This window comes from Drosophila santomea, chromosome 3R, assembly GCF_016746245.2.
Source record: "Drosophila santomea strain STO CAGO 1482 chromosome 3R, Prin_Dsan_1.1, whole genome shotgun sequence".
In the NCBI taxonomy this organism is placed as follows: domain Eukaryota; kingdom Metazoa; phylum Arthropoda; class Insecta; order Diptera; family Drosophilidae; genus Drosophila; species Drosophila santomea.
The window spans coordinates 6,696,981-6,723,908 of NC_053019.2; the positions used below are offsets into that span (position 1 = coordinate 6,696,981).

The 26,928-nt window shown below is 43.6% G+C and overlaps 8 protein-coding genes across 16 annotated transcripts in view; 4 read left to right on the top strand and 4 right to left on the bottom strand.

Annotated features, from left to right (window-relative positions):
- The window catches only part of LOC120452160 (diacylglycerol kinase eta), a 43,243-nt gene extending 39,397 nt beyond the window's left edge, over nt 1-3,846 (bottom strand). For 6 of the 7 annotated variants that reach the window (XM_039636261.2, XM_039636262.2, XM_039636259.2 and 3 more), the window contains exon 1: nt 3,312-3,845. In XM_039636261.2, coding sequence (XP_039492195.1) covers nt 3,312-3,551 — 240 coding nt within the window. In that variant the 5' untranslated portion in view covers nt 3,552-3,845. Of the gene's footprint in view, nt 1-3,311 lie in introns of all 7 variants that reach the window. The other variant, XM_039636264.2, reaches the window with a different exon arrangement.
- A 2,528-nt stretch (nt 3,847-6,374) lies between these two features.
- On the bottom strand, nt 6,375-7,500 carry LOC120453220 (pyridoxine/pyridoxamine 5'-phosphate oxidase). The gene is made up of 2 exons (XM_039637811.2): nt 6,728-7,500; nt 6,375-6,617 (listed from the first exon to the last, which is right to left on the bottom strand). Exons 1-2 carry the CDS (start codon nt 7,430-7,432, stop codon nt 6,549-6,551), a joined length of 774 nt encoding a protein of 257 aa, XP_039493745.1. The 5' UTR covers nt 7,433-7,500; the 3' UTR covers nt 6,375-6,548.
- Nucleotides 7,501-7,610: 110 nt separating this feature from the next.
- LOC120453221 (pyridoxine/pyridoxamine 5'-phosphate oxidase) lies at nt 7,611-8,773 on the bottom strand. Of its 2 annotated transcripts, XM_039637812.2 has the most exons (3): nt 8,648-8,770; nt 8,534-8,587; nt 7,611-8,469 (listed from the first exon to the last, which is right to left on the bottom strand). In XM_039637812.2, coding segments are annotated over exons 1-3 (735 nt in total). In that variant the 5' UTR covers nt 8,649-8,770; the 3' UTR covers nt 7,611-7,789. The 2 variants fall into 2 exon arrangements, with proteins under 2 accessions (XP_039493746.1, XP_039493747.1); XM_039637813.2 differs by having other exon boundaries at nt 8,534-8,773.
- A 1,113-nt stretch (nt 8,774-9,886) lies between these two features.
- LOC120452358 (arrestin domain-containing protein 17) lies at nt 9,887-15,240 on the top strand. Of its 2 annotated transcripts, none has more exons than XM_039636531.2 (5): nt 9,887-10,653; nt 11,258-11,610; nt 11,764-12,649; nt 12,797-12,976; nt 13,939-15,240. In XM_039636531.2, exons 1-5 carry the CDS (start codon nt 10,539-10,541, stop codon nt 14,073-14,075), a joined length of 1,671 nt encoding a protein of 556 aa, XP_039492465.1. In that variant the 5' UTR covers nt 9,887-10,538; the 3' UTR covers nt 14,076-15,240. The 2 variants fall into 2 exon arrangements, with proteins under 2 accessions (XP_039492465.1, XP_039492467.1); XM_039636533.2 differs by having other exon boundaries at nt 12,797-12,913.
- Nucleotides 15,241-15,274: 34 nt separating this feature from the next.
- LOC120452360 lies at nt 15,275-16,528 on the top strand. Its single transcript, XM_039636535.2, is given in 3 exon segments — nt 15,275-15,406; nt 15,517-16,284; nt 16,344-16,528. Coding segments are annotated over 3 exon segments (1,071 nt in total). The 5' UTR covers nt 15,275-15,288.
- Nucleotides 16,529-17,479: 951 nt separating this feature from the next.
- Nucleotides 17,480-20,259, top strand: LOC120452359 (arrestin domain-containing protein 3). The gene is made up of 4 exons (XM_039636534.2): nt 17,480-17,619; nt 17,683-18,008; nt 18,208-18,856; nt 19,723-20,259. The coding sequence occupies exons 1-4, from the start codon at nt 17,508-17,510 to the stop codon at nt 20,103-20,105; spliced, it is 1,470 nt and encodes a 489-aa protein (XP_039492468.1). The 5' UTR covers nt 17,480-17,507; the 3' UTR covers nt 20,106-20,259.
- Nucleotides 20,260-20,874: 615 nt separating this feature from the next.
- On the top strand, nt 20,875-22,595 carry LOC120452173 (arrestin domain-containing protein 4). The gene is made up of 3 exons (XM_039636281.1): nt 20,875-21,041; nt 21,322-22,290; nt 22,350-22,595. Exons 1-3 carry the CDS (start codon nt 20,930-20,932, stop codon nt 22,499-22,501), a joined length of 1,233 nt encoding a protein of 410 aa, XP_039492215.1. The 5' UTR covers nt 20,875-20,929; the 3' UTR covers nt 22,502-22,595.
- Nucleotides 22,596-23,283: 688 nt separating this feature from the next.
- LOC120452172 (arrestin domain-containing protein 3) lies at nt 23,284-26,813 on the bottom strand. The gene is made up of 5 exons (XM_039636279.2): nt 26,182-26,813; nt 25,956-26,078; nt 25,018-25,367; nt 24,060-24,615; nt 23,284-23,953 (listed from the first exon to the last, which is right to left on the bottom strand). Exons 2-5 carry the CDS (start codon nt 26,065-26,067, stop codon nt 23,682-23,684), a joined length of 1,290 nt encoding a protein of 429 aa, XP_039492213.1. The 5' UTR covers nt 26,068-26,078; nt 26,182-26,813; the 3' UTR covers nt 23,284-23,681.
- Nucleotides 26,814-26,928: the final 115 nt, after the last annotated feature.

The following is a 26,928-nucleotide window of genomic DNA, read 5'->3' on the forward strand; positions in this document are numbered from 1 at the left end:
GGGACCCGTCACTTACAATCTTCGACTGAGTGTCAACAAATAATTGACTGCAGGCGCAGAAAGGGCAAAGGCAAAAGGGCGAAAAGTGGGGGCGTCGATGTGGCCGGCAATCAATTGTGCAAACAAAGAGCAGCCACACAGCCGTTGGCGCAATTCACACATATTTGCAAGCTATAAAAGTGTAAATAAGCGGGGCGCGATGGCGACAAAAGTGACAATAATCTGGGGCAATTATACGACAAGTAAACTTCTTGATTCGGCTTGATTCGGCTTGATTCGACTTGGAGAAGCAGGGTCATAGAAATCGATCGGATTGCAGCTGGCTGGGTGTACAATATTGCAATCCGTTTCATTTTTGTTAGCGCAGCCATATCCGCCCTCCCATGCGGCAAGAGGAAGCGCCAAATAATAACGGAAAAAGCGTTGGAAAAATCCACGGACATTGCAACCAATCGAGTTGCAGCAAATCCATTTGCTTTCTGTTTGTACAGCAAATGGTGCATAGTGGGAAAAGGAAATGTTTACATAGTCAAGGAATTGAAAGGTTGCTTAAGGATTTACGTGACTCTAAACGAATTTTGAGGAATAAAGCCATAACGAGTAGGGGAAGGGGAACCTGCTTTAAAGTAGGCCGTTGACCTCCCATGGGAGATGAAAAATTGAATTAAATTGATAATGTGAGGCGCACAAGCCAAACCTAACTGTGACTAAAAATCAAAGTAAGAGCTATCATGCCAAGATAAATCATCGTCAATCAATCATGTGGCACGGCCATGAGGCCAATCGCTGACACATCAAGTATACGCCAAAGTGGCCAAGGATAAGGCCCGCAAAGCCAGAGTCCATCAGCCAGTCGACAACAGACAGCGCGACGATGATAAGCAAGTTTGAAATTTTCGTTAGCCGGGTATTGATTTTGATTTAACGCCACCTGCCCCAAGCTTCTCCCTTTTCGTGCCCACTTTCGCTGATGTAAAAAGATACAAGATAAATAAAAAGACCGGTCCGTAGATATGAATATGACTTGCTGTTGCTGCTCACTCAGCCGGGCAATGTAAACATAACGTAAGGTTTCCCAGTCATGACTTTACCTTCATTTCTGTGCCTTCATTCTATCACTCGGCGAATACGCTACGTTTAGGTATTAGGCAATCCGTTCCTTCCGATTTCGCACAGACTTTTAAGCTTTTCAGTTCAAGCAATCAGCTTTAAATTAAGGAAATTAGATTCAGAGCTTCGAGTTCCTTTGATGCCTCACGTGAGGCGCCAAACTGTTGGCCAATTGTCTGAGTAAATAGTCGTAAATAATTCAGCCTTTTTTCAACAAGCACCTTGCGAGAAAAGAAGTCAGACTCAAGGATATTGCGGCAACAGCCTACTCAGAAAGATCCACAGAATGGGGCAGAGGTAAAGAGTTGGCAAGACTTCTGACTTTGTTTGTACAGGAGGTTCACTTAATGCTGGATTTAAATGGTTGAAGAGGACTACAATCGCTGGCAAAAATATGGAGAGCGGGCTAAAAAGGTCTCCTTTTTTTTTAAGTTATTTTTTTTCAAACTTTGCAAAGCGTGTTAACTTAGTTAGTTGCAGTTCAAGAACGTTGTTTTCACCTGTAGATAAAACCATTGTACTGTCCCATCTGGAATTATATATACATATGTATATCTATCCACATAATACAAAAATTCATATAAAAAACATAATTTCGGAACTTAATATTGCAATTACAAATTACTCTGAATTAATAAGCCCTACCTCTAAAAACAAATAATCTCCTGCTTACATTTGACAATTTTTTAAAATTAAATATTTCTAGAAATCTTTATCTATCAAAACATGACAAACTACCAATTCAAACGAGTCTTCTGTTCTTAAAACCCATTCGAGTCTAGTGAGTGCTGCCAGTTTTCGAGACCCCTGTTCCTAGTCGCTTGTCCCGCACTGTGCCCCAGACTGAGCCTGTTGAGGCTCGTTCTATTGTCTTATTGTCACCACCTTCAGGGCTAACAGCACGCCAACCAAAACGCTGCCATCAAGCCCTGCACTAAGCCGCTTTGTTTAGCGTTCGCTTATTGTTTTGCGGTTTGACATGTGTACACCCCACACCAGGCAACTCAACAGGCTACATGTGGTTCATGGGGCCACGCCCCTCTCCAACCGGGAGCACTTGAATGTTGCTCGTCTGTCACAATCAGGCAAATGTGTTTTGCCCAGCGCCCAATTGCTATAAATCACAAAAAAGAAATGCCTTCGCTTAAAGCATAAATTGCAGTTTGACAAACGAATTGGCGAAACAGTGGCCGAAACTCGAGCGGCTGGGTCATCGGGAGTTGGATAAAAATAAATGGGCTTGCGAAGGCCAAAGTTGGGCGGAAGGGTCAGCGCAGCGATGCGTATAATTAACATCAAATGGCCAGCAGCCCGGTAACATTGTTCATACGACGCGGTGTACTGGAGGGCAGGGTCGAGTACAAAGTGTCAACAAACCATAAAGAACTTAATTGAAGCTTTTCTCGGGCTTCGCGGAGTTTTGTGGCTTGCCTTTCTTTTGCTTTTCCATCATTTTGATTCTTTTATTCGCGAAACCTGGCCGCCGGGCAACTATGGCAACGTTTAATTAAAATACGCCGACGGTCCGCTCGACTCTGCTCTTTTTGTGCCACCGCGAGTCGCAAGTTGATACAATTCTATTTCATTTCGGGCGACATGGACAGCGTCGGATTACATTTTAATAATGCACCTAAATGGTGATTGAAATGGGCGTCCGCTAAGCCGGCGAAGCAATCTGCAAATGGGGGCCTCCCTGACCCCTGACCTATGCGACAGCGAAGCTAAAATACTTTACCGACTTCTTGAACTGCGCCTCTGACCTTTGGCAGTGGTGTAGCTCACCAAGGCACTTGAAACATAAACTCTCGACACACGCAACTGGCATATAAAGCTGGCTTGCCCCTGCCCCTTTGCATGCAACTTCCGCTCCAGAAACTTTGGCGAGGACGCTCCGCTGCACCTCGATGGTTGGTCCCGTGACAAAGCCGCAGGACTCCTGACATATGCAGAGAAAATGCCGTCGTTTCTGCTATAAAATCATGTTTGATACAAAATAAAATCAAAATAAATTATTCATTTCATATATTCTAAATAATCAGTTATGAGTACTATGAAGAGTTCAGATGCAATTAGTTTTGGTCATGCAACACTTGTATTGCAGAATGTCCTTTTAAGCCTAATCGAAATCTCTTGTATCTCGAAAACTATGAAACTGATACCAACTATATCAGTGTACAGTACGACCAGATCCTTGAACTTACCAGGTTACTGGTGCACTTGGTGGACATGCGGCGCTGGAAGAGGCGCGCCGGCTCAGTTTCGATTTCCGACTCCGACTCAGACTCGTCGCCATCGTGGCTGATGGAGATGATCGGGATGATGGGGACCGGGGAGAGGCTACCGGAACTACAGGCACTGCTTCTTCCGCTGCTCGGACTGCTCCTGCGGGAGCCGCGAGGGCTTCGCTGCACGTGAAGGGTGTCCAGTTTTAAGTGGGCCATTGTCGGGATGTGGGACTTCTTTGCATATCCGGGACACAATCGGGCTGTCACGTTGCAAGGACACGCAGCACTCAGCGGCGAACAAAGCGAGGGATTCCAGCGTTGAGTAGGGGACGTGTAGCCGCAGGTGGCTGTCCCATTTGCAGCTCAACCTGCTTATGTAAAAGGACTTTCGGCTTTGGACACACCCCCCGACAAAGGCAAATGTCCTTACACACTTATGATTTTTGGGGAAATGAACTCCGATTTCTAGTCCTTTGCCATTTGAATGCGTTCAGATTTCTTGTATTCAGATTACAATAATTGCACGAGCGTTCGACAAGCATATAAAGCAATACAAATTTAATAAATATAGCAAAAATACTTGCACTTTAACATACGTGTAGTGTATATTCAAATTTCAATTTAAATATATGGGTATATATGTATGTATATATTTGATTAGACCACACTAACTAATTTGCAATGGGAAAAAGTACGCCACATCCAGAGTATCTAGGTGTCTACCATAAATTGCGGAACACCATGCACTCACAGTTCACATTTAAATTCACATTCAAGATTACACTAACGATAATTGAAATTGCGTTTTTATCCTTAATTATCCGCCACTTCCTGCTTCCTTCCCTCGCAATTCAATATGTATAAAATTCTACTCTAGCTCGCCGCCTCGAGTTATTGTTTCAGTACTTCGTGTCTATTTTTATGTCCTGCTCTGGCACACAGCTCCACAGCTCCTTCTGCTCCCCGCCGAAGTTTGCTCCGAACTGAGACTGGAACCGAACCTGAATCTGAGTCTCAATCAGAAAGCGAAACTGCCGGAGCCGCGCGGTGAACTGAACGAGACCGCAACCCTCACTGTTCGCTGCCAGTTGCCGTAGCCCAAAGCGGAGTGGGCCTGGTCCAAAGCCAAAGGAAAGGCGGCAGAATGACGGCTAGGATTGCCAGGTGGCGGATGAAAATGCTGGTATTTCCTTAAGGGAACAGTAAACAAAGTAATCAAGTGACTAAACTATAAATTTGTTGTTAAATCTATTTTAAGTCACGGAAAGGGAACAGTAAAAGAAGTAATGAACTGACTAAAGGAAATGTATTAATAAAAACCCTCGCAGGGCTAATCCAATATAACGTATATTTTTACTATTAAATTCTATGTTAAAGCAATGGTTTTAAAAAATATCTTGAGTATTCCAATTTTAACTGTTTTCTGGCATATCGAAATATCAAGCCACATCGACTCGGCTATTGATAAGTATACTTTAAAAGGTCGGGAAAGCTTCCTTCTACCTGTTATATACTTACTTTTCTACGAATCTAGTATACCCCTTTACTCTACAAGTATTTGGCATAATTAGGAAATATTTTCTTATATATTTTATTTGCCTTATTCTTATATTGTGTCGAATTTTGACAACGCTGGCAACCCTATCCAGCTGAGCTGGCACGCAACGAAAATAAGAAATATTCATTATCCTTGCCAACAAGTTCGCGCGCTCTCTGCATTTTCCGTGAGAGCCGCAGAGAGAGATTCACAGAGACAGAGAGAGAGAAAGAGCTTAACATTTGAAACGCTCTGTGCGGGCGGGAAAAGCCGAAAAGGAACGAAACAGGACGAGCAAAACAAAACGCAGAGAAGAAGGATAAGACAAAGCGCAGGCCAGGACAAAGTAAACAGGAAAGCCCAAAACGAACCGAGGAAGGAAGCGAACGCCTGACAGAGCGATGGCTACAATTACAAAGGAGTGCAAAGGCAAATTTGTAGAGCGGGCGGAAAATGTGGGTGTGCATAGTGGCATGGCTTGGCTTGGTGGCGTGTGCTTTTCCGGCCTTGCGCTTTGGCTTTCACTATTTGTTGTCTGCTGTCACTGCCGCTTGGCCGTCGTTCCCTGCACATCCCTGTACGCCACATCCATCCGACCAGCTATCCCACATTTTTATCATTTATTTTCCACATTTCCCGGCGGGCATTACTCTTTGCGCTCGACTGCACTCGCCTATTTATTTTATTAAGCTTTCACGTGCCCACACCCATACAGCCATACACTTGTACACTCTCACCTGCAGTTGGCATTTTGAGGACCCAAGGACAGCCAATTAGGCGGCTGCGGTCCGTGCTTTTAATGCATTTTATATGGGATATGCTGAATGAACTAACGCTTTCACATAAATCCAATTTGGCAGCGATGTGTTAACTACATAAGCTCGCCTGACGGCCAATTAATTTACTTTTTTACCCCCTTGAAAATGGAGGAAACAGACTGCACGCGATTAGTAATGATTCATTGGAAATCGTCGGATCACAGAAAAACCGGCTTTTATGGTTTTATACATATATTCGTGTTTGTTTTACGGAGAAGAAAATAAATGAAATGAAAAGAAAGGTAATAAAGAGAGAATGATATAGTCGAGTTTCCCGACTAGCAGATACCCGTTACTGAGCTAGAGGAACTGCGAACGTGCGGGGTGCGGGTTTGCTAAAAATATTAAAAAAATATCAAAACCTTTTTCAAAAGTGTGGGCTTTCGAGTGGGCGTGGCAAAATGAAACGACAAACTTGCCCTGCATCTATGTCTCTGGAAGCTGCTTAATCTGAACATTATATATGTATTTTATAGGTCGAAGCGTTCATACAGACGGAAATGGCCAGTTCGACTGGACTATGGGTTCAGATCAAGAATATATATACTTTATATGGTCGGAAACGCTTCCCTCTGATTGTACTTGTTCTACTCTACGAGTAACGGGTAGAATTATACAAATGCTAAGCAGAAATTAAAAAGCTTCTGAAGGTTTCTTTTTGTTGTAAATGAAACTAGACGAAGATTATTAAATAATGCTTGTTTAACTAATAAATTTATTTGACTTAAGATTTAGCACTAAGGGAATAACGTACGCTACACGCGGTGTTCATAAAGATGATCACCGTATCATCAGGTTCTACCAGGTTTTATACACAGAAAAACTTAAAGCCAAATTGGATGCTTAAGTGTTTCCATATCAATTTTCCTCACAGGAATCATAGACCCAGTCCTGCCTTTCAGCTTGAACGGTACCAACTCTTGTACCCTGCAAGAAATGGATTTATGAAATTAAATATATAAATTATCTTTGTGTAATTAAAATAAAACAAGAGGTACAAAAATTGGGTGCAACACCTATGATTTGGACCTACATACCCTGGGCATTTCAAGACAACGACGGAATCGCACCCGAGTCCTGCCGGCCTTCTCTCCGCTGAGCATTCCGAATTCAAAAAGGCTGGGAGTAAGAATAAAGCCTCCCCAGTTGTGCGGCATGTGGATCTGCTCGGGTTCCTTGCCAAGCCAGGTGTTCAGGCGCTCTCCGATCCGCGCAAAGAACCCAGATCGGGATTGCCAGTCGGCCGCAGCGTATCGTGGTCCATGGGTGATGCTCATCTGGATGTGGCGCGGGAATCGTCGGAACTGGTCCCGAGCCTGCTCCTCCGTTAGCTGGTGAGCAGATCCTGCTATGCGGACACTGCGCATGAGCGGCGCCCAGTTGAAATGTAGAGATACGTGCGGATTGGCGCTTATCTCGCCCGCCTGCCGACTGCCCAGGGTCGTGAAGAAGGTGATTCCATTGGCATTGACCTCCTCTATGTTGGTCAGGCGGGTCACGGGCTCACCAGACTTGTCCACCGTGGCCATGCAGGCTAGTCGAGGCCGCACCTGAGGCGCCTCCTTCTGGGCGGTCATGAGCCAGTTCTGGAAGATCACGTGCGGCTCCTCGTATACCCGCTGCTCCTCGCTGGCTATATAGCTCACCTGGTGGGAAACATGGCTCATGTGCTGCGCAAAGCGGCTTATTGATCCTGGTGACCAAAGCGTACAACACAGCTTTTGTATCAAAACAGTCGACATAGTAATTTTTGATGTAGCTTACAATTTATAACAAACTTTAAGGGAACGGATTAAAAATGCTTATGTTGCTTGTTAACAAGTCCTTTAAGACGTAAGTGTTATGTTAAACACTGCTGCCATATTGTAAGCTGTAAACTATGCATTATCCAAGCTAGTACATGTACTTTCAAATCGAAAATTAATATTTAACGTGCAATTTTTATTTGGTAGTTGTGAATGCAAGTACATTTACAGTTGTTGCTTTATAACTACGTGTATATTTTGAAGCAGCTTTGAACATTTCTTTATCCTGCGCACAACAACTAAATTTGGAAGACATTTTCAATGCATCTGTAGCTGAACTCCAGTTCCCAGGTCCTAAGGAGCCAGCCGTTCGTACACCCAGCCATCCTCTCCCTTGTGGACCAGCTTGCTGTCGACTTCGGATTCCACTCCTGCACCTCGCCTAAAGCGGATGCGATCGTGGAGCCGATCGGTCTGACCCTGCCAGAACTCAATAAGGTCGGGACGCACCAAGTACCCGCCCCAGTTGGGCAGCGGCACCTCGCCATCGGCACCCAGTTGCGCTTTGATTGTTGCCTCCACTTCGTCCAAGTAGCTGCGCGACGGAATCCGCTGGCTTTGCGGACTGGCAGCTGCTCCTATTTGGCTGGCCCTAGGTCGCTGGTGGAAGTACTTGAGAGAGTCCTCCGCCGTGATCTTCTCAGCCACGCCCTCGATGCGGACACTTCGCCGCAAAGGGAGCCAGTAGAAGGAAATGGCTACATTGGGATTGGACTTGATGTCCTCCGCCTTGCGGCTTCCGTAGTTTGTGAAGAAAGTGAAGCCCTCGGCGGTGGCCTCTTTGACCAGCACATAGCGGTTGGAGGGCCTTCCCTCCGGACTCACGGTGGCCAGAGCGGCGGCATTGGGCTCCAAGATCTCCGGGGTTTTCAGGGCCAACTCCAGCCAGTCTCGGAATACGCAAAAGGGGTTCTTCACCTTGATGTTATCCTCCAGGAAGGCGTCCTTGCGCTCGCAGTACTTTAGGCGAAGTGCTAGTTACACAGTGTTAAACGCTTGCCATTTATAGGATAATATTAAGTTAATGGAGTTTCTTACCCGAAAGTGGCACCTCCGAAGCTCCTTGGCTCATCCTGCGAAGCAGTAACTTCACTGTGTTTGTGGGGTTATTTACTGATTATTGCCGATTTCACAGATAAGACATACACGTACTTATTCAAGGTCAGATATGGTCAAGATAAAGCAAACAAACAAAACAATAGCAAAACCGGGGAGCAAATTGATGGCAAAACTTTAGGAAATCTGTCTGCGCTTAGTGTAGCGGGTCACACTTTGTCACGCTTTTTCGCCGTATTTCTTGCGCATGTAAATACGGTCCTTCCATCGTTATCAGCAATGTTAATCGACTGTTATAACTTTTTAGCTGAGCTAGATGGCGCTAAAGTGAAATACTTCTGGATTTGTCGTAAGGTATCGCCACTCGGCATTTTTTATAGCGATGTGTTTTTCGCCATTAACTTACATTGCGTATATATTTAATTATAATGCTTTATTATAATAAGGGCACACACAATGCGCGCGTACCACAAGTCAGTTTCGAGAGAATGACTCTTAATTCTTAAGAGTTGCCGTATCTCTTAAATCTAGTATTATTGTAGGTGACGCTACCAATATATCGGTGCTGCCACAAAGGTGTTATAGGTAATGGGTGCGACACCTGTGGACAAAACAAAATGTCTGCGGGGCGTCACCTGTCGATAAAATAATAAGTTCTCGCTCCATCTATCGGCAAAATACTGCTTCCTCAGTGGTGCCATCTATCAGAAAACTAGTTCTTCGCCACCTATTGAGGATTTAAAAAATACCGAGTGGCGACACCTGGCGCCAAAACCAGAAGAATATAGCGATGAGAGTTGCCGTATCGCCTAAATTTTGTATTTTCATTTTGTCCGTAGGTGTCGCGCTATTTAAACAAAAACCAGAAGGATATAGCGATTAGAGTTGCCGTATCGGTTAAATTTAGTATTATTGTAGGTGACACTACCAACAACATTTTATTTTGTCCGTAGGTGTCGCGCTATTTAAACATTTTGAGTCTAAGAGCGATTTTAAACCAAAATGCAATAAGTTTTTTTTTTTAAATATGCCTTGAGTTCAATTTTGTGCACACGAATATATGAAATACAATTTGAAAACACTAGTTTTCGAACGATAAGAGAGCATAATATTATTCGCATCAACGCTTTGACAACTCTCCCATTGCGAAAAATGTGTACAAAAACAAACAGCGGCAGCACGTGTGCGTGACTCTCAGCGCGGCGGCTTTCTCAGGGGGTTGTTGTTCTGGCGAGCCGCAGGTCCTGTCGGATTTCCCAAACGACCCGAGTACGTATGTCCTACGCTCGGCTCTCAGCTTAGGCCCTTGCGATATGATGACATGCGGGTAGAGCAAATCCAACACGAACGGCTGCTGGACGTGTTTGCTGTGAGCGGCGAGCGAGAGTTGAATCGAATCGAAGTGAAACAAACCGAAACGCCAAAAAGGAGCTCAAGCCCGGAATCGTTGCGATAGGCGGACGAGCGGACAGACAGACTGACAATCGGGGGCCACAGGAAAGCACCAAGTATAATTAATATGCCACGGCCGTGTTAATGCTGCGAACAGTTCCAAATATCCATAAGTGATTGCCCCGTCGGTTGAGTGCGTGCAGAGAGAAGTAGGTTACGGCGGAAGGAATTTTGAGGTCGGACGGTCGGTGGCTCGTGGAAAGCGTTAACAAATTTCTCGTGTGCATGTGTGTAGGCCGCTGGGTGCCGATAAAATGCACTGCGAGTGCCACAAAGGCGACAAAGGCAAAGTGCAAATGGCTTGATGACATATAGCAAATGAACGAGACAGCCCATTTCCAAAATTCTTCAATTCATACTCTCCAGCCAGCAAGGGAAAAGTGATATTTTTACATCTGTGGTCTGATTTTTGCACAGGTCACAGTAACAAACCCACACACAGAAGTACACAAACACACCACTAACACAGACGGATCCACGGGGGGAACAAGCGGACTCACAAACACAAACACAAACGACAACTATATAGCAATATATGCCCATTGAGTGCCTTATATCATTTGATAATAATCCACAAGGTGTCTACTATGCCGGACAGGAGCTATCCGGCGTTGTTGATCTCAGCGTCGACGCCACGAAGCGCATTAAAGGTGAGCCCCCTAATGTATACTACGCTATAAGCGCTGTCCATGACTCACGGGGCGTATGAGTGATGCGGTCACTTGGCATTTCGGTGTGCATTTAAATGCACGAAGGCCACCAGCTAATGGCAATATTAAAATGTATCTCCCACCAGGCGCCGATTTCAAAGTGCTCTACTATTAATCGTTGTTCCCAGCGCCCTGCCCCCAAAAATATGTGGCTGTTGTGACTGCCACTGTGGAATATCCTGCAGTTGTTGTGCTGCTCTTGGCATGCCGCCATTTTCAGATATCCATGAACTCGTTAAAGGCGTGGTTATTTGTTAGTTTTCGTTTTTGTGCAAAAGCCATTTACACGCGCAAAATAGTGGCTCAGTCATCTGACTTCGGTCAAATTTGGAATAGTTTGTACGTTTTTGAAATATCATTTAAATTTTAAGGCTTTACTATACAATCTAAAGGCTTTCACATTTTTTGACGCAATAGATCTAATTTATAGTTTTAGATAATAGTTTAGGCGTCTGACGGCAGCGATGAGTCGCTGTTTCGGCGGTCGCGCCTTTCAATTCCTTTCCGCAATCCCTAATCACAGCGGGGTGGGGAATACTTTCAGGCATCCACGTTACCGTCAGCGGCTATGCGAAGATACGCTGGATAAAAAAGGGATATCCGCGCGACAGCGAGCGCGCCATGTGCCGTGCCTACCGATCGTATCTGTCCTCGCGGTCCTACGTCCTCGGATCCTGCGCGAACAACTCGAGCTTCGACTGGCCGGCCGGCGAGTACTCGTACACCTTCCACGTGATTCTGCCCGACAATCTGCCCACGTCGTTCGACGGCAAGTATGGCCAGATCCACTACGAGATCATAACGACGATCGAAAGGGCCGCTCGCCACCCGAAGGTCTTCAAGCTGCCATTTACGGTGATACAGCCGCTGGACCTAAACGCTGATGCCATTTACAGGGTAAGTGTTTAATAGACGTAGTCGATGGGCGACCCAAAAAGGTGCATGTAGGTATAAATGGGTTTGTATGTTGTGGTTTCATTAATAGGCTAATAGATTTTACCCTCCTATCATAAATTATTGAGACTATTGCTAATGCACCGGTTTCCCCAGGTTCCACTGGAGATCCTCGATCGAAAGCGCTTCTGGAGCTTCTGCTGCCCCACAGGACCGCTCACGGTGAAGTTCTCGACGCCGTACTGCGGTTATGCGCCCGGCCAGAAGATCCACTTCGTGCTGTACATCAATAATGAGTCCTCGATCGACATCACCGAGTGCGAGGTCAAGCTGAAGCAGGAGGTGAGCTACGAGTCGCACGACCCGCAGCATGAGTACCGCTACGACAAGCACCTGATAGCGCGGAAGCAGTTCGGAAACGTGCTGAGATGGTCGAGGAAGGTGTACAGGGGGTATCTCGACCTGCCCTCGATACCGCCCACTTCGGTGAAGCCGACGTGCCCCATTAGCGTTAACTATTCGATTAAGATCATTGTGAATCCCACGGAGTTTCACTGGAAACTTAAGCTGAAGATTCCTCTGACCATCGGCAGTATTCCGATCATGGATGGTCCGGAGGCCCTGCTGCGATTTAATCGCCAGCAGCAACAGCACCAAGTAGTTAGTCAAAATTTACAAATGTCGACGCAGCAGCGCCAAAGGGTTCGAGATCGGGATCGGGATCGGGATCGGGATAGGGATAATGATAGGGTTATGAATCTGGATCGAGAAAGAGATAGAGATCGGGACCGGACAAGTGCCTCAGTTCAGCTTCGACGTATCAGCTCCATTAACAACAACAACAACAACAACAATCATGGACGCCTTGTGGGTGGACTACTGCCGACCAATAGCAATACGAATATGATAGTGAGTGCCAGTCCCACGCCCACAAGCTCCACGCCCTCATCAACGCCAACAACTGCCGCCCTCAGGCCAACGGCCATGCCAGCGATATTGGTGACCAGTGATAGCGATAATCCCCCGGACTATATACCCATGAGTAAGACCACCGAATACCTATTGAGCCTGCCTTTGAAATTGAACCTTTTGTAATTAATTTTTGTAATTAACATCAATTTAGTTTTGAGCATCATATTTATGTATATTGTTGTACCGAATGGACCTATTACAACTCTTTTCCTTACAGTGCCGCCCTCGTATGAAGACGCCATGGCTCTAAGTGAGAAGTTCTGCGATGACACTGAGTTCTTGACCAACGTTAGCATGAGCAGCATTTTGTCCGCTCAGGCTGATGTCACCACAAGTGAGCCCTTTAAGCCGCGTTATCCGGTCTATTACGATTATGAGACACCGACCATACCGCCCGGTAGTGATGATTCTAATGAATCCGACACATAAAACCCCATCAAAAAAAAAAACCAAAAATTGTTTACCAAAGAAGCAAATGCTTAATATGAAAAATGATCCAATCAATTGAATGGCTGAGTGGCTTTTTCTATGTTCTTTTTTATTCCTTTACTTGATAGTAGTTAGATCATTTTCATATACCTACTTTTTTATGTTCAAGTATTGAGATTGAACGCGAGATAAAACTTGTCTGTCCAAAACCAAAGGAACTTCATTTCAACATTAAAGTTTGTTCATGTCTGATAAGAAGAATTTCATAACCCGTTGAAAGGGACGTCTGAATTTTAAAGTTCAATGCTGTCCTTGAGTGTCTGCTAAGCCTATCTCATTTCAGTTGCATCTCATTACTTACTTGTCCATATCACTTTAATGAATTAAACTTTATTCCTATTATATAAAATAGTGTATCTAAAATAATTGCACGTTTTATTGCATTATAATTACATATATAATTATAGAACTTAAATTAATAAAAATTGTTTTACTATTCTTAATATATAATTTATCCATTTTCTTCCATAAATACATATACATATGCGTTTTTTATAATATTTACTTAATATGAATTAAATTTTTAGCTAAAACGACAAAAATATATATGCATCTGAACCAAAAACATTTATCAATTTTAAATTATATAGTGACGTTCGCTGATTCTATAATATGGCGTCTTTTAATGTTTAAGACAAATATTTTTATCAAATACTAATTAAGAACGTTTTATAAATTTTAAAAGCATATCTTAACTTTTTCTACTTTCCTAATATGCATTTCTCTGTTAATTAGACGTAAGCCGAGCAGAATCAATTTTAAAATGTGCTTATCTTGTAAATTTATTCTCTTGTTACCGCCCCAAAACATGCTACATTTTGTACCGTCCATTCACGACCCCACCTTTTCCTTCGAAACCCGAAACCGTAGAGACGCTCTACGATGAGTCCAGTTCCCGGATGCGTCTCACACTGAGCTGCCAGGACTCGGCGGCACCGGAAACGGATGAGGAGGTGACCACGAACACACGAGGAGGAGAGTCGTCCCTCACCTCTGAGAAGAAATGAGACTTCCTGGGACTAAACGATACGGAAATCTAAACCAAAAAGCCGACATATTTAATCGAAATCAAAATACTAAGGATTGGAAAATTTAACCCAATGTGCTAACGTATAGTAGAACTTAAAGCAGGGCGTAATTTGCAATTGCAATTTGCCATTTGCAATTGGCAAATCGAGCACATTTTTACAAAACCAAAGCGGAATGGAATATTTTGGAGAAGAACGCTATCTAAGCTAAAATGCAATTGGATTATTTAATTATTTTATCCAACCTCTCTACAATCAATCCTATACTTCCAAGGCTTTCTCTTCTTATCCTTATTTCCCCCTTTTTAACTAATCTTATAAAATTATTTTTTAAGAAATGCTAATCGTAAACAGATTGAACATACAACCTGATCAGTGGTCGCCCGCTAAATATATGTGAACAACGTAGTGAGAAGTTAGATGAAGTCATTTAGCCGTAATATTAAAAAAATCTGCACAATTTTACCAAAGGGAGAGTCGAAATTAGCCGCGAAACTAACATTTTCTAATATCGAAAATTGTATTTATAAATCTATAAGAAATTTACAAGCAAGGATTAGCTAAATTGTACTTTGTTTTTTATTATTTGAAATCATCACATCACCATTTTTTTAGGTGTCTAAACAAAATATTGTCCAACTAATGGTATATAAAAGTCTCTTTTGCTCTAGTTTATATACAAGCGATTACTTTTAGAATGCGTTGTCTTATTATATACTTTGTACTTCCTCTTATTTAAGCGCCAGTCTAACCAACAATCATATAAGTCTATTCCTAAGTCTTAACTGTCTTTAATTCCATTTAATCCGATTCAATAAAGCAAAACAAGCAAAATATATTACGTACACCTAAAAGCTGTAGTAACATTTACATCCTGTACACGGTATTATCAGCAGAAAATCTCAGTTCACTGAGCTGGACCATAAAGCTTAATATACATATTTTTTTTCGCTGCGCCCAAAACAGACTTCTGGCCAAATTAGCAGTAAAACAGCAACCATTTCTCATTCAGACGACTCGTGTGGAAAAACTTTTTCAGACTTCCAACGGCTTCGGCTGAAACCTCAAGTTGTCTCAGTCACAGTTACTTGTTTGCCGTCCGTTGGCGAGGTCGCAACTGGAGTCTCAGTCGCGTGAATGCGAAATTTAGTAAAAACCACACATATAATAGAGCTACTCCATACCACTGAAAATGCCAATAAATTGTGAATTTAACTTATCGCGTGCCGCTGCCATTTATTACACCGGCGAGCAAATTTCGGGATCGCTCACTGTGACAGTCGACGGGAAAAAAAATTTCAAATTAGAGGGTAAGATGCCATTAGGCAAATGAGTTGGTTTAGTGATTAGATAGGCGAAAGTGGTGCCAACAGTTGGACAATCTGTTATGCTGATCTTGTTGTTGTTCCCCATTCAACAGGCGTAAGTATCACTCTCCATGGAGTCTCGACTGTTCACTGGCGGGAGTCACTTCGAGGTCAGCCGGAAATCGAGCACAATGATAGTACCAGAAACCTGGACTACGCCAAAGTGGATTACAACGGCAGCATGGTGCACATAAGTCAAACAAAAAAGTTGACCGAAGCTCTTCGTCTAGAGCCTGGTACTTTTCGAGTGGGTGACTTTAAGTTTCAGTTTCCTGAACATCTTCCAGCCACCTGTAGGCTTCCTTTTGGCAATGTGGAGTATACGCTGAAGGTTGTTCTTGAAAGAAGTGGGAAACACAACAAATGCTTTCATCAGCGATTGGTGATACGAAAGAGTCTGGAATTTGACGATCTGAAACCCCAATACATAGAGACTTCGAATATGGCCCTTACACTCCCTCGAAGTGTCTTTGTTCCGGGTCAAAGTGTAAGCTATGAAATCCATTCCAAAGATGGAGTCCAGGACTTTCTAACCCGCTTGTGCAAAAAAATCAGCTACACTAGTCAGCAGCCAAAGGCCAAAACCAAGACAGTGACACAAGTTTTGGCCGAGAGTCCCGAATTAAATGGTAATCTTCGCCTACCTTTGACAGCCCCCATTATGAGTCACCCAGATCAGATGGAACCTATACAAATCAGTTATTATATTGAGACATCCAACTTCTTGAATGCCCCAATCAAACTACCCATTTTCGTGGCCACTGTTGCACCCCCCGTGCATTCTTCTTTGGAATCGTCTTGACTTTGCTTCGTAAACATGGGTAAGTCCACATGTTCCCCATTAATAGGGCCACAAGTAATTAATTATTGTCCCTTTTAGCCCTTAGCCATGGCGAGCTGCTTGGGCCAATTAATCAAGTTCTGGCCCACAGCTGTTCCCGGGAAATTGACGCCTTGGCGCCGAGCAATCATTGTGAACGCATCAAGTTGCTCAAAGGCCCAAAGAGAAAACAGTCGTACGTGCAATTAGCATTGCAATACTTTTTTAAGAAAGTGCTACCCTGACACGTGCCGAGTCTGGAATTTCAGTGCCAAGCTATTGCAAATTGTGGAATTCACCATAATTGAACTTGAAATGCTTAATCCAAACAAACAAATGGATTCGATGGTGGGACTATTAGCTTACACATACAGCAGTTTATTCCCCAAGTATTTTCTTTTTACTCTTCCCAATAAATTTAAGTTACGTGTATTACTATCCAATACATCATTAAAATGTGAACATTTTTCCCCTTTTGACTGTGAACTTCGCATTTCATGCAGCCTCCTTTTACCCAGCCAACTGGCACGCTCTCATTATCGGAATTATGCATACCGGATTAATGGAGTGAGTGCCCAAATAATTTCGGGCTCCTAATTGTGCCACGTTATGCGGCAGCAAAGTGGCCAAGGGCTACAGCCAACACCCCGAAAACAAAGTGCTTGTTGTGACGCACTACTCGGTTTTGTTGACATTCTTTCGGCCGTTGTATCGACGGTTGATATATGGTAATAACTGAAATGTACCCCAGTATGTGGTGGATATGGGCTCCTGACCTCGCCAGCATCCGCCCCGTTGGCTTTCGTCCACCATTTCAGCCAGCTCATGAGCGAGGGTGTGTGTGCGTGTGGCCAGCACGGCCAAAGCGAAACAAAGGAAACCGAAAGGACCCACGGCCAAAAGCTGCTCCATTTCCGAACGCTTCGCGCTGAAATATTAGACCAGAAGCAGACAGTAGACGGCTACACAGACGCAAGGCGCCAGCTTATTGATTCGGCCGCCCCGAGACTCCGCTCCCCGGAAAGCGAAAGCCCGATGGCGTCGGATGCTGACAAAGAACTCGCCGTTCAGAACTTAGTGCGCGTCTGGCTGTGTGGAAGTTGGGTTGCGGTTGTTTGCTGCTCCGTCTCTCCGTAAAGCCCAGAAGCACAGAAGTAGTAGTGATGAACTGGCAGTGAAGATTGAAGATTCGGTCAACTCGAGCCGGAAGCAAGTGCAGCAGCCATGCCCACCACCTGTGTCTTTCAGCTGGATCGCCTGAATCCGGTCTACAATAGTGGCGAGTACATCAGTGGTCGCATTTTGCTGCGTACGGACAAGGTGAAGCGAGTCAATGGTGAGTTCCATGTAGTCCTAACTTCTTACCCCCTGGAAAGACTACAAGTTCCGAAATCCTCAGCCGTATATGTAACTCTGGAGGGCGAGGCCAAGGTTCAGTGGTCGATGAGCGGCAAGAGCGAGACGGCCAACTACTCGGGCCATCAGCAATATTTACACTCCCGCACCAATGTGTTCGATAACACCCTCTTCCGGGCCGGCGTCCACGTATACGTCCTCACCCTCAGGATTCCCCCGGACTGCCCCAGTACCTGCAAGGGTCCCTACGGCTATATAGCCTACACCATCTCGCTGACCATCGACAAGCCCTGGGGCTTTGACGAGGTTTTCCGGAAGCCTATCAACGTGGTGCAGACCCTGGATCTCAACTACAATGCAGAGTTTTCAGTGAGTACTTCTGCTTTTGTATATATTGCAGACATATAAAACATAGTACATTTTGCATTAATGAAAAATGTTTTGAATTTGTAATGGATTTTAGAATAGTTTATGTTAAGATTTAAGGAACACTACCAAAATAATTCGAGTGCTGTTCAAATCACACCAAACATACCAATCATTCAATAAATACATTTCCCTACATTAGCTGCCAGTCAGGGACGAGAACCTGAAGTATCTCTGCCACTGGCCCTGCATTTCGGGTCCCATCTGCTCCACATTGACCTTGCCCGCCTCCGGATTCACGCCCCTTCAAGAGGTGCCCTTCCGGCTGGAGGTGGACAACCAATCGCCACACTACGACATCATCGGCGTGGAGGTATCCATCAAGCAGCACTTCGTCTTTCTGTCCCGAAAACCCGTGAAGCGGAACTTCTACTCCAAAACGATAATCAAGGAGCTGATCTCGGACCGCACTCTGCGCCTGTCCAAGCGGCAGTACGAGTCCAGCATCTGTATGCCCATGGACACGCCCCGATCCACCCTGAATCCCAACTACATCGTCTTCCTGCACTACACACTGCAGGTAAAGCTGAAGACTGGTTACTTTCACTACGACACGGACCTTTCGGTGCCCATCATCGTGGGCACCACCTCCTTGCAACACCTCAGGGACTCGGTTCACACCCAGCAGCCAGTGCGGAGGACGCCCACGCCGGAGAGACAGCGCCTCATCGAGCGGGTCACTCCCAGGCCGCAAACAGTGGAGGAGGAGTCCGCCGGAGAAACAGATCCGGCAACCGACGAGCCGCATCGGGTGATCGGAGACGACGAGCCACCATCTTACGACAGTTGCCGTAAGTTTTATTTGTTCTTATTTGCAATTGAAATGCGCATAAGTGAAATCATCATCACACAAATGAACTGATTTATTAAAGTAGCTCTAAATAAATATATAATATTGCTTTGACCGTGCGATATATTATTTAATTAGTATTTAACAAGTTTTAAAATATAATTAGTTGGACGACAGATTGATTATGAAATCCTTTTGTATAATTCGGTAACTTTTGCTTAGAATAGAAATTAAAGATACTGTTTAAGTGAACTTGACCTTGTAAAGAGCACTGATCATAATTTCTTGTGTGTATGGATATCCATTGATTAAATTATTTCTTTTTAAATTGCATAATGACTCTGACAAGAGATTTTCTAACTATCAGCAGAAGAAAGCGTTTCCGATCATATAAAGTCGATCTGGCCATGTCCGTCTTTCCGTCCGTCTGTCCGTATGAATGTCGAGATCTTAGGAACTATAAAAGCTAGAAAGTTGAGATTCAGCATATATATACTATATATACTTTATATGGTCGGAAACGCTTCCTTCTCCCGGTTATATACTTTTCAACGAATATAGTATACGCTCTTACTCCACGAGGAACGTGTATAAAGATTACAAGATAGTCCTATCTATTCTCCACATATTTATTCCGCGAGTTAATAATACGAAATAATCCCGATTTACAATATTGGCAATTCATTTAAACCAACATTTGAAAGGGAAATCCATCAAGTCCTTAACATTAATGCTTACACAAATTTCAATTGATAGCTGAATAAAGTCGAGGGACCACATCCAAGTCAATAAAATTATATCAAAAGGAGGTGCTTTTCCTGAGATCGTCATACAACTTGATTAGCTTTTCAATACTTCCATTTGCAGTGCCGCCCTCTTTCAGTTTTGCTACCTTGGCAGGCAGTCAGCAAACATTAGGGAGTAACCCCGCAGCTGTCCTGCAGCGTATTCACTTGCCCAAGTTTCCTGGATTTTCCACTCTCATTGGGACAGCCCCGGCCCACGGAATGGAGGACTCTGGCTTGGATATGCACATCTACAGGTCGTACGGATCGCTTAACACGGATCACACAGGCCGGAGTCTGGACACTTTCGGATCCCTCTGTGGTCCACTGTCCGAACACGTCGAGGAGCAGGAGCAGGAGCAGGAGGCACAAGATGTGGATGTGACTGCCCAGGTGCATCGGCCAACTCAGCGGGCACAAGTTTCAGTGGTCGAGCAGGATCTACAGGACGAGCACCTGTTCTAAAGCAAAAGTGTCTTATATACGTATTGCCATCCCCAGTAATAAGTAACTTAAGTGTTCAAGACTAAGGCTTATACAGGATTTTTAGGCCGGATCCTAGTCCGTCGTTTAGTTTTAGTGAGCTTTCATTGCGCAAATTTGTACACTCGCGTACCATCCTCAATTGATCAAATCGAACTTATTGAGTGCCAAAATCTCCTTTTTCTAGCATACTTATTACCGCTCTTATACATACGTCAAAATTTACTGTTAAAATATATTTAATCGACTTCATACATTTACTAACTATTGTAAGTACCAATTAATGCGTTCTTAAGTGGACAATAAATAATTGCAGTATACAAACAATCAGCTTGTGAATTATATTTTGTGTGGCGTGCTGATGAAAAACTATTTAAATAACTTATTGAAAGATAAACGATATATTCGCTCATGGGCTTTGACTTAGCCGTGCTAAAATAATTGTGTGTCTTGAAATGTCGATAATTTTGTCTGGCTATTTACAGAAAATTACTACTCATCACTGGCCTTGCGAGTCCTTGAGTTCGTGATATACCCGAACCTTTCGCACATATGTAGGCTACACCTGCCATCCAATGTAACGCGTTTTAATTAAATTACAAATTGTTTGGCACTTAGCTGGCAGCGTCCTAGGCCAGATAAGATATAGCTCCAGAGATAATAGCCATGGTTGTGGTAGCATTCACACCTAGTATAAACGATAAGGCCGCGTTCAATCGCGTTCTTAATGGGCGGGCATGTTGTCAACAACTGCCAGACATCGGTTAGCAGTCGAGCTGTCAACAAAGAGCAGAACGCTGAGCAGAATGAGCCACCGCTGTGAGATTCAGTTGGACAACCCACGAGGGGCCTATCGGGCCGGAGATACGGTCAATGGTCACGTCTATTTGACCCTTTCGGAGCGTGTGTTAATCAAAGGTAAGTTGGAGCGTGACTCATGGGCTACCCCATTTAAAGTAGTGAATCACCGATTGAGATCTGGTTTCTTTTATGGACTGGCAAATTGCTGATAGTGCTTGTCGGTGGAACACAAATTGCTAATACCTTTCAGTGAGCTTATCGATGGCAAAATTGATTAGTAACTTTTCATAATTGTAACTTGAACAATATTTGTGAATAATAATGTTGTATACCTATTAATTATAGTAATACCTTTTTTATGTAATTAATCTTTTTGCCATTTTGCTGTTTATTTCAGCAATATGCTTGGAGGCCAATGGATATGCGAGCACCGCATGGCAGCAGCCCCAAAAGCAGAAGAATAAAAAGAAAAACGACCCGCAAGTGCTGCTTCAGAGCTTGGACTTTGATTATCGCGTGGATTTTTTTGCCAAAATCGATTATTTTGTGGGCTCGGAGGTCGCACAGCCACAGATCATAGAGGCGGGCACCTACAACTACGGTTTCCATGTGAAGCTGCCCAAGAACTGTGCAGGAAACTTCGAGGGGGCCCACGGACACATACGGTACACACTCCAAGTGCTCATCCACAGCAGTGCAGATCGTCCGCAGGAGGTGCTCCATGTACGACAATTGCAGATTTTCCCACAGAACTCTTTAAGCCAGGAGACTCGGAGCTGTGAGGTCCAGATTTACGAGCAGACTCCTCGCCTTAAGTTCTGGATGAAGCCACTGCATCTGCAGATCCAGATTCCCAGGCAGGGTTATTCGCCAGGAGCCGGTATTTCTGTTCATGTAAAGCTGCACAACCCGGAGAAATTGCTACTTCGCGAAGTGGTTTATTCTCTTGTTCAGATCAGCACTTACGTTGCCCACTTAAGGAACAAGCCCAAGCGCATGGAGAGCAAGGTTGAGCGGCAAACTGTTGTAAGCAGCCGCCACGAGCTACACAACCTGCCCCGTGGAGAACTTCAAAATTTTCAGCATTTGCACATGCTGCAAGTGCCCCAAACTGCGGCCACCTTGAGTGCGGCAGGATGTGCCTGCCTGCAGCTTAACTACGAGGTGGAGGTGCTGCTCACGACCCAGCAGGAAAAACGCTTCATTGCGGCCCGGATGCCGGTCATCATTGGCAATGTGACGCCGCCGTGTCCTGGCAAACTGCTAATGCAAGAACCAATGGAGGGCACTGCTCCGGTACCAACTCCCCCAGTCGAAACAGCATCAAAGTTGGTTCCGAATTTCAGCGTTTCCACTACATCTTTGGGTACGTCTCTCCTCGTTTTAAAGAATCTCAATTTATATTATTTTTGTCATACTATTTAGCTTCGGATTTCCGCGAAGCAGAGTTTATGGTGGCCACCAATCTTAATAAGACCAACAAGCACTACTTGTCCGGTGAACAGTTGGATTTTAGACCACGATATGTCTACTACGAAATGGACCAGACTCAATCGGAGGATGTGAAGTCCCAATGAATGGACACCACACCTTTATTTTTTTACATCGCCTAATTTATTTCATTTAGTCGCAAAAATACACAAATATATGTATGTTATTCCATTATCACAATAGCGTCATTGTTTCATTGTTTCGGAGGGTTTTCATGTTATTTGAATATAATTTTTCAGCATTTTCAGGTGAAAGTATGTGGAAATTTTAAATTGAGGGAAATATTTCTTTTAAGAATCAATATCTTTGTTGGTTTTTGTTTTTACACTGATTTAATTTATTTCACTTATTTAGCGGCGATAATGGGGAATCGTTTATTTTGGTGATTTGATTCGATTTGTTGACTAAATTATGGATTTGAAAAAAAATGAAAACAAAAACTTAAATTTGCATTGCTTACAGGCAGAGTGGGTATATTGGACAATGCGTCATATTTCTGAATTCGCTTAGAATTGGAAATTAAAACAAGAGAGAACGCTATAGTCGAGTTCCCCGACTATCTGATACCCGTTACTCAGCTAGTGGAAGGGAGAAGGAGAGTCTTAAACACAATTTTTTGCGGTTTGTAGGCGTTATAGTGGGCGTTGCAGAAATTTTTTTGGCAAATCGATAGAAATTTACAAGACCAATATAAAAATGAAAAAATATCAAAACATTTTGCAAAAGTGTGGGCGTAGCAGCTTTGGGCGGTTTGTGGGCATTAGAGTGGGCGTGGCAACATGAATCGACAAACTTGCGCTGCTTCTATGTCTCTGGAGTCTGTATGCTTAATCTCAACTTTCTAGCTTTTCCTGAGATCTCGACGTTCATACGGACGGACAGACGGACGGACAGACGGACGGACGGACAGACGGACATGGCCAGATCGACGAGTAACGGGTATAAATATATTTTCTGTGGAATTTTGTTCCAAGAAGGATTGTAGCATTACCAAATTAGAAATATCATAGTTCTTTACTTAGCTGTGGTTTTTGTTATTAAAAGGTATATAAATATAAATATTTGATATTATTTATCAAAAGTTTAAATAAAAATGTTTTCCAAATGCTTATATATACTCTGTCTGCATGTTAGAGAGCTTATATATGCATATTCCTGAGATTTGGTTTCATATCAAGCATGATAATCAACTGACCTATGTTTATTACTAATATCCAAAGGTAAGGCAAATTAAAATCATTTGATCAGATTTTATCTTGGTTCTATCTAAGAGTTGGAGTTCCAACCGTATGATGGTGTTGGGCGGTCCGAATAGTTTTGACCGCTCATTGGGGCAGTGGGATCATGAGGTAGTGACAGAACGGGAACGGGTTGAATGGATCCCGATTCTTCAGCGGGTGGAGGTGGAGCCGATGGCATGGCAAAGTTGGTGTACATGGGGTAACGGGGAATAAAGTCATCCGTGCGATTGTGCTCATCCTGATCGATGTCGATGAACCTTTCTCCAAAGTTTGTGGCCTCCTCGAAGGTTGGTGGTTCTAAAAACATAAATCATTTTAGAATGGGACAAAACACCATAAGCGATCAGAACTTTAATTTGGAGATTCAAATGAAGATTATCTGATGTTTTCCCTGTATACTTACTGCACTTGTCATAACTGGGAGGCAGATCTGCGGCAGCTCCGGCCGGAGTGTCCGGTGTTTCCGGTATCCACTGCGCTGCACTGGCTGGATTCTCGGCACTTTGGATCAATGGTATAGTGCCAATTACAATCGGCACCTCGAAGTCCGAGTCCACGTGGCAGTCACCCGTGCTGATTGTCAGAATCACTTTGTAACTAACCGAAATAATGCCATCGGAGCGAGAAGAAGGTGGTACTGCTGGAATAGCCAAAGTTCCTTCGATTATTTTCTTTGAGAGACGCAACACACGCTCCTGCTGCGAACTTTTGTTCAGGCTGAGCTCCTTTTCGCGGGTTTTGTGGTGGGGCGTTTGAGCCTGGAATCTGTATATTTGCTTTAGCTTCAGTTCGATGCCCTCCAGATCATAGCCGCTCGACTGGTTGTCGATCTCCAGAGCAAAGCGTATCTTCTGTCCAGGTGCGTAACCACCGAACGGTATTGTTAGCGTCGAGAGAACCGGTCCTGACCTACAGGGCCAACAGCAGAAGTGCTTGATGTCCTCGCGAACTAGAGGCATCTGTACGAAAGGATTGTACATTGATTATTATTAACTAATTACTCGAATTGCATACAATTAATTATAACATACAATAATGAGTCCGGTTAAAGAAAAAACAATAAAAAGAAACGGGACAAGATAGTTAAAAATATCGTTACTCGTAGAGTAAAAGCGTATACAGAACGAAGCGTTTCTGACCACATTCGGTATATACATATATTCTTTATCAGGATCAATAGGATGTCCGTTCATTTGTCCGTCCGTATGAACGCCTCGATCTTAGGAACTTAAAGCTAGAATGTTAAGATTAACTTCATTGTCTACTGCCGCTTTGTTTCAACTTGTTGTCTTACTCAAAAAGAACCCAAGCTGATTTTTTGTGAGTTTTTCCTGTCGCACAGAAACATCCTTTGTACTCACCAGCAATTGGGGGCTCATGTTGAGGTTGTAGGTCTGTATTACCGTCAGTGGTTGTTTGAAGACGTTGTTGAAGCGCCACTGGCGATCGATGATCACGGATACCTCGTAATAGATTTTGCCGTACTGCGCCACCACTGACGAGGGGCATTCCAGGGGCAGCGGAATGCAGAAGTTGTAGGTGTGCGTACCTGGTGGAAGATTCCCAGATGCAAAGACTGAGGTCCGGGTGTACAAGTACTGCTGTTTGCCTCGGAAATACTCCGTGTAGTGCTCAGTCTTTCCACCTCTCGTCCTTGTTCGCCGCTCGTCCCATCGCACCTTTGCCTCGCCCTCGAAGAGAATGTATACCTCTAATCGTAGTGACAAAAAGTTAGTTATTTCGCATTATCGATATTATATTAACAATATTATATTATACACAAACTTTGCCAATCAGGTTTGGTTTGTATTTGAATGCGTGTATATACATTTTTAGCACATACTATATATTAAAGCCAATGGAGCATTAAGAGTGCACTTAATCCACTCTATCAAATGTATCAAATACTAATTGCTCTCTTTTCGCGAGTTTTTATTGCATAAATGCCAATATAATCGTCTTAAAAGCTTTTTTTTTTCAGAATTGACAATTTGAAAAACGAATCAATTTATGAATGAATTTCGTATTAGGGGTTGAACTGAGCTCATTAGGTCATTCGTAGCTACAGTTTAGGATGATAGGAATTAAACATTGGCGATAATTAAAGCCACACACATAAGTGATCGCTTAACGGCGTCTTATATAATGAGCACAACACTTTCTGGCGCCACAAAAAACTTGTTTGTTTGCTGCATTCGTTACAACCGGCTTGGTACTACGAGTATAACAAAGTCAGCAGAGATAACGATTTACTGAAAAGCATATCTGCACCATTGATTTCATTACGAGTAAAACTCACCGTTTACAGACTTTTCGGATGTTGTGGTCAGAATGGCTCTTCCATTGACCGTCTCCCCACTGTAGTAAATAGGTTCGCGGCGATCAAGCTCAAAAGAGCAGCTGGAAGGCATTTTAGAGTCGCCTAGAAACCGAAAGCGATTCGTTAATATGTGGGTACTGGCAAATATATATTTAGAAATTCCAGATCTTATTCAGTGGCGACGCGCAACATGAAATTTATTTACCGCCAGACACAAGCGTCGCACCCAAAGTGAGATATAGACTGAGAATAATAGCCGGTCTGCGTCTGCAACAGCTGAGTTGTTAGTGACATCATCACTTCTCGAGCGCCAAAGCTTTTCTGATGGAGAGTTTGGGGCGATGAGCGAGGAGCGAGCTTTGGAGCTTGCGCTCACTGAAAACAATATTGGATTTTGCTCCACTCTCTTCTCTTTATTGTTGTTACATTGACATTCGCTGTTTTGTTACGATTGATAAGGCCAAAAATCTTTAAATTTGTAAACAAAAATCAGAGGGTTACTCGCAAAGCTCAACACGCTTTGCTCAACACTGACATTTTTATATCTTATTGGAAATTTACATAAGATTGTAAAACGAGTGTTTTTTTTTACAACATACATATTAAGTTAGTTTGTTACGGACTGAAGTCTGAGATAGTTGATTACGTCTGGTAGCGATGGTTTGTACTCATTTACATATAAAAGCGTGAATGTCCCAGTAGTTTCAATTTTCAATCCTGGTGCGTTGCCACCAAAGTGTATCGTCACGGTCGAGCGTATCGAGCGCCAAGCCGATATAGCCATGTCCGCTTCTCAATTTATAACCTATCAGACTCAAACTATTTCAATATGCAGGTATTATTATACAAGACGAAACGGGCCGTTAATCAGGTAGGAATGAAGATGTTTCCAAATTCTTTTGGCATATCGATAGAAATTGCCAGCAAATATAAATATAACTTTGGTTGTAGT

Bases quoted from the DNA above. Each gene is read 5' to 3' on its own strand.
- LOC120453220 (XM_039637811.2), bottom strand. From the start codon at position 7,432: ATGTCGACTGTTTTGATACAAAAGCTGTGTTGTACGCTTTGGTCACCA. The intron at 6,618-6,727 runs GTATGTAGGTCC...CATTTCTTGCAG, and splicing joins GTTGTCTTGAAATGCCCAGG to GGTACAAGAGTTGGTACCGT.
- LOC120453221 (XM_039637812.2), bottom strand. The intron at 8,470-8,533 runs GTAAGAAACTCC...CTGTGTAACTAG, and splicing joins TTCGGAGGTGCCACTTTCGG to CACTTCGCCTAAAGTACTGC.
- LOC120452358 (XM_039636531.2), top strand. From the start codon at position 10,539: ATGCCCATTGAGTGCCTTATATCATTTGATAATAATCCACAAGGTGTC. The intron at 12,650-12,796 runs GTAAGACCACCG...TTTTCCTTACAG, and splicing joins CCCGGACTATATACCCATGA to TGCCGCCCTCGTATGAAGAC. The intron at 12,977-13,938 runs GTAGTGATGATT...CCGAAACCGTAG, and splicing joins GACACCGACCATACCGCCCG to AGACGCTCTACGATGAGTCC.
- LOC120452359 (XM_039636534.2), top strand. From the start codon at position 17,508: ATGCCCACCACCTGTGTCTTTCAGCTGGATCGCCTGAATCCGGTCTAC. The intron at 17,620-17,682 runs GTGAGTTCCATG...CGAAATCCTCAG, and splicing joins CAAGGTGAAGCGAGTCAATG to CCGTATATGTAACTCTGGAG. The intron at 18,857-19,722 runs GTAAGTTTTATT...TTCCATTTGCAG, and splicing joins ACCATCTTACGACAGTTGCC to TGCCGCCCTCTTTCAGTTTT.
- LOC120452173 (XM_039636281.1), top strand. From the start codon at position 20,930: ATGAGCCACCGCTGTGAGATTCAGTTGGACAACCCACGAGGGGCCTAT. The intron at 21,042-21,321 runs GTAAGTTGGAGC...TGTTTATTTCAG, and splicing joins GGAGCGTGTGTTAATCAAAG to CAATATGCTTGGAGGCCAAT. The intron at 22,291-22,349 runs GTACGTCTCTCC...CATACTATTTAG, and splicing joins CGTTTCCACTACATCTTTGG to CTTCGGATTTCCGCGAAGCA.
- LOC120452172 (XM_039636279.2), bottom strand. From the start codon at position 26,067: ATGCCTTCCAGCTGCTCTTTTGAGCTTGATCGCCGCGAACCTATTTAC. The intron at 24,616-25,017 runs GTGAGTACAAAG...CCTTTCGTACAG, and splicing joins ACATGAGCCCCCAATTGCTG to ATGCCTCTAGTTCGCGAGGA. The intron at 23,954-24,059 runs GTAAGTATACAG...TTATGTTTTTAG, and splicing joins TCCCAGTTATGACAAGTGCA to AACCACCAACCTTCGAGGAG.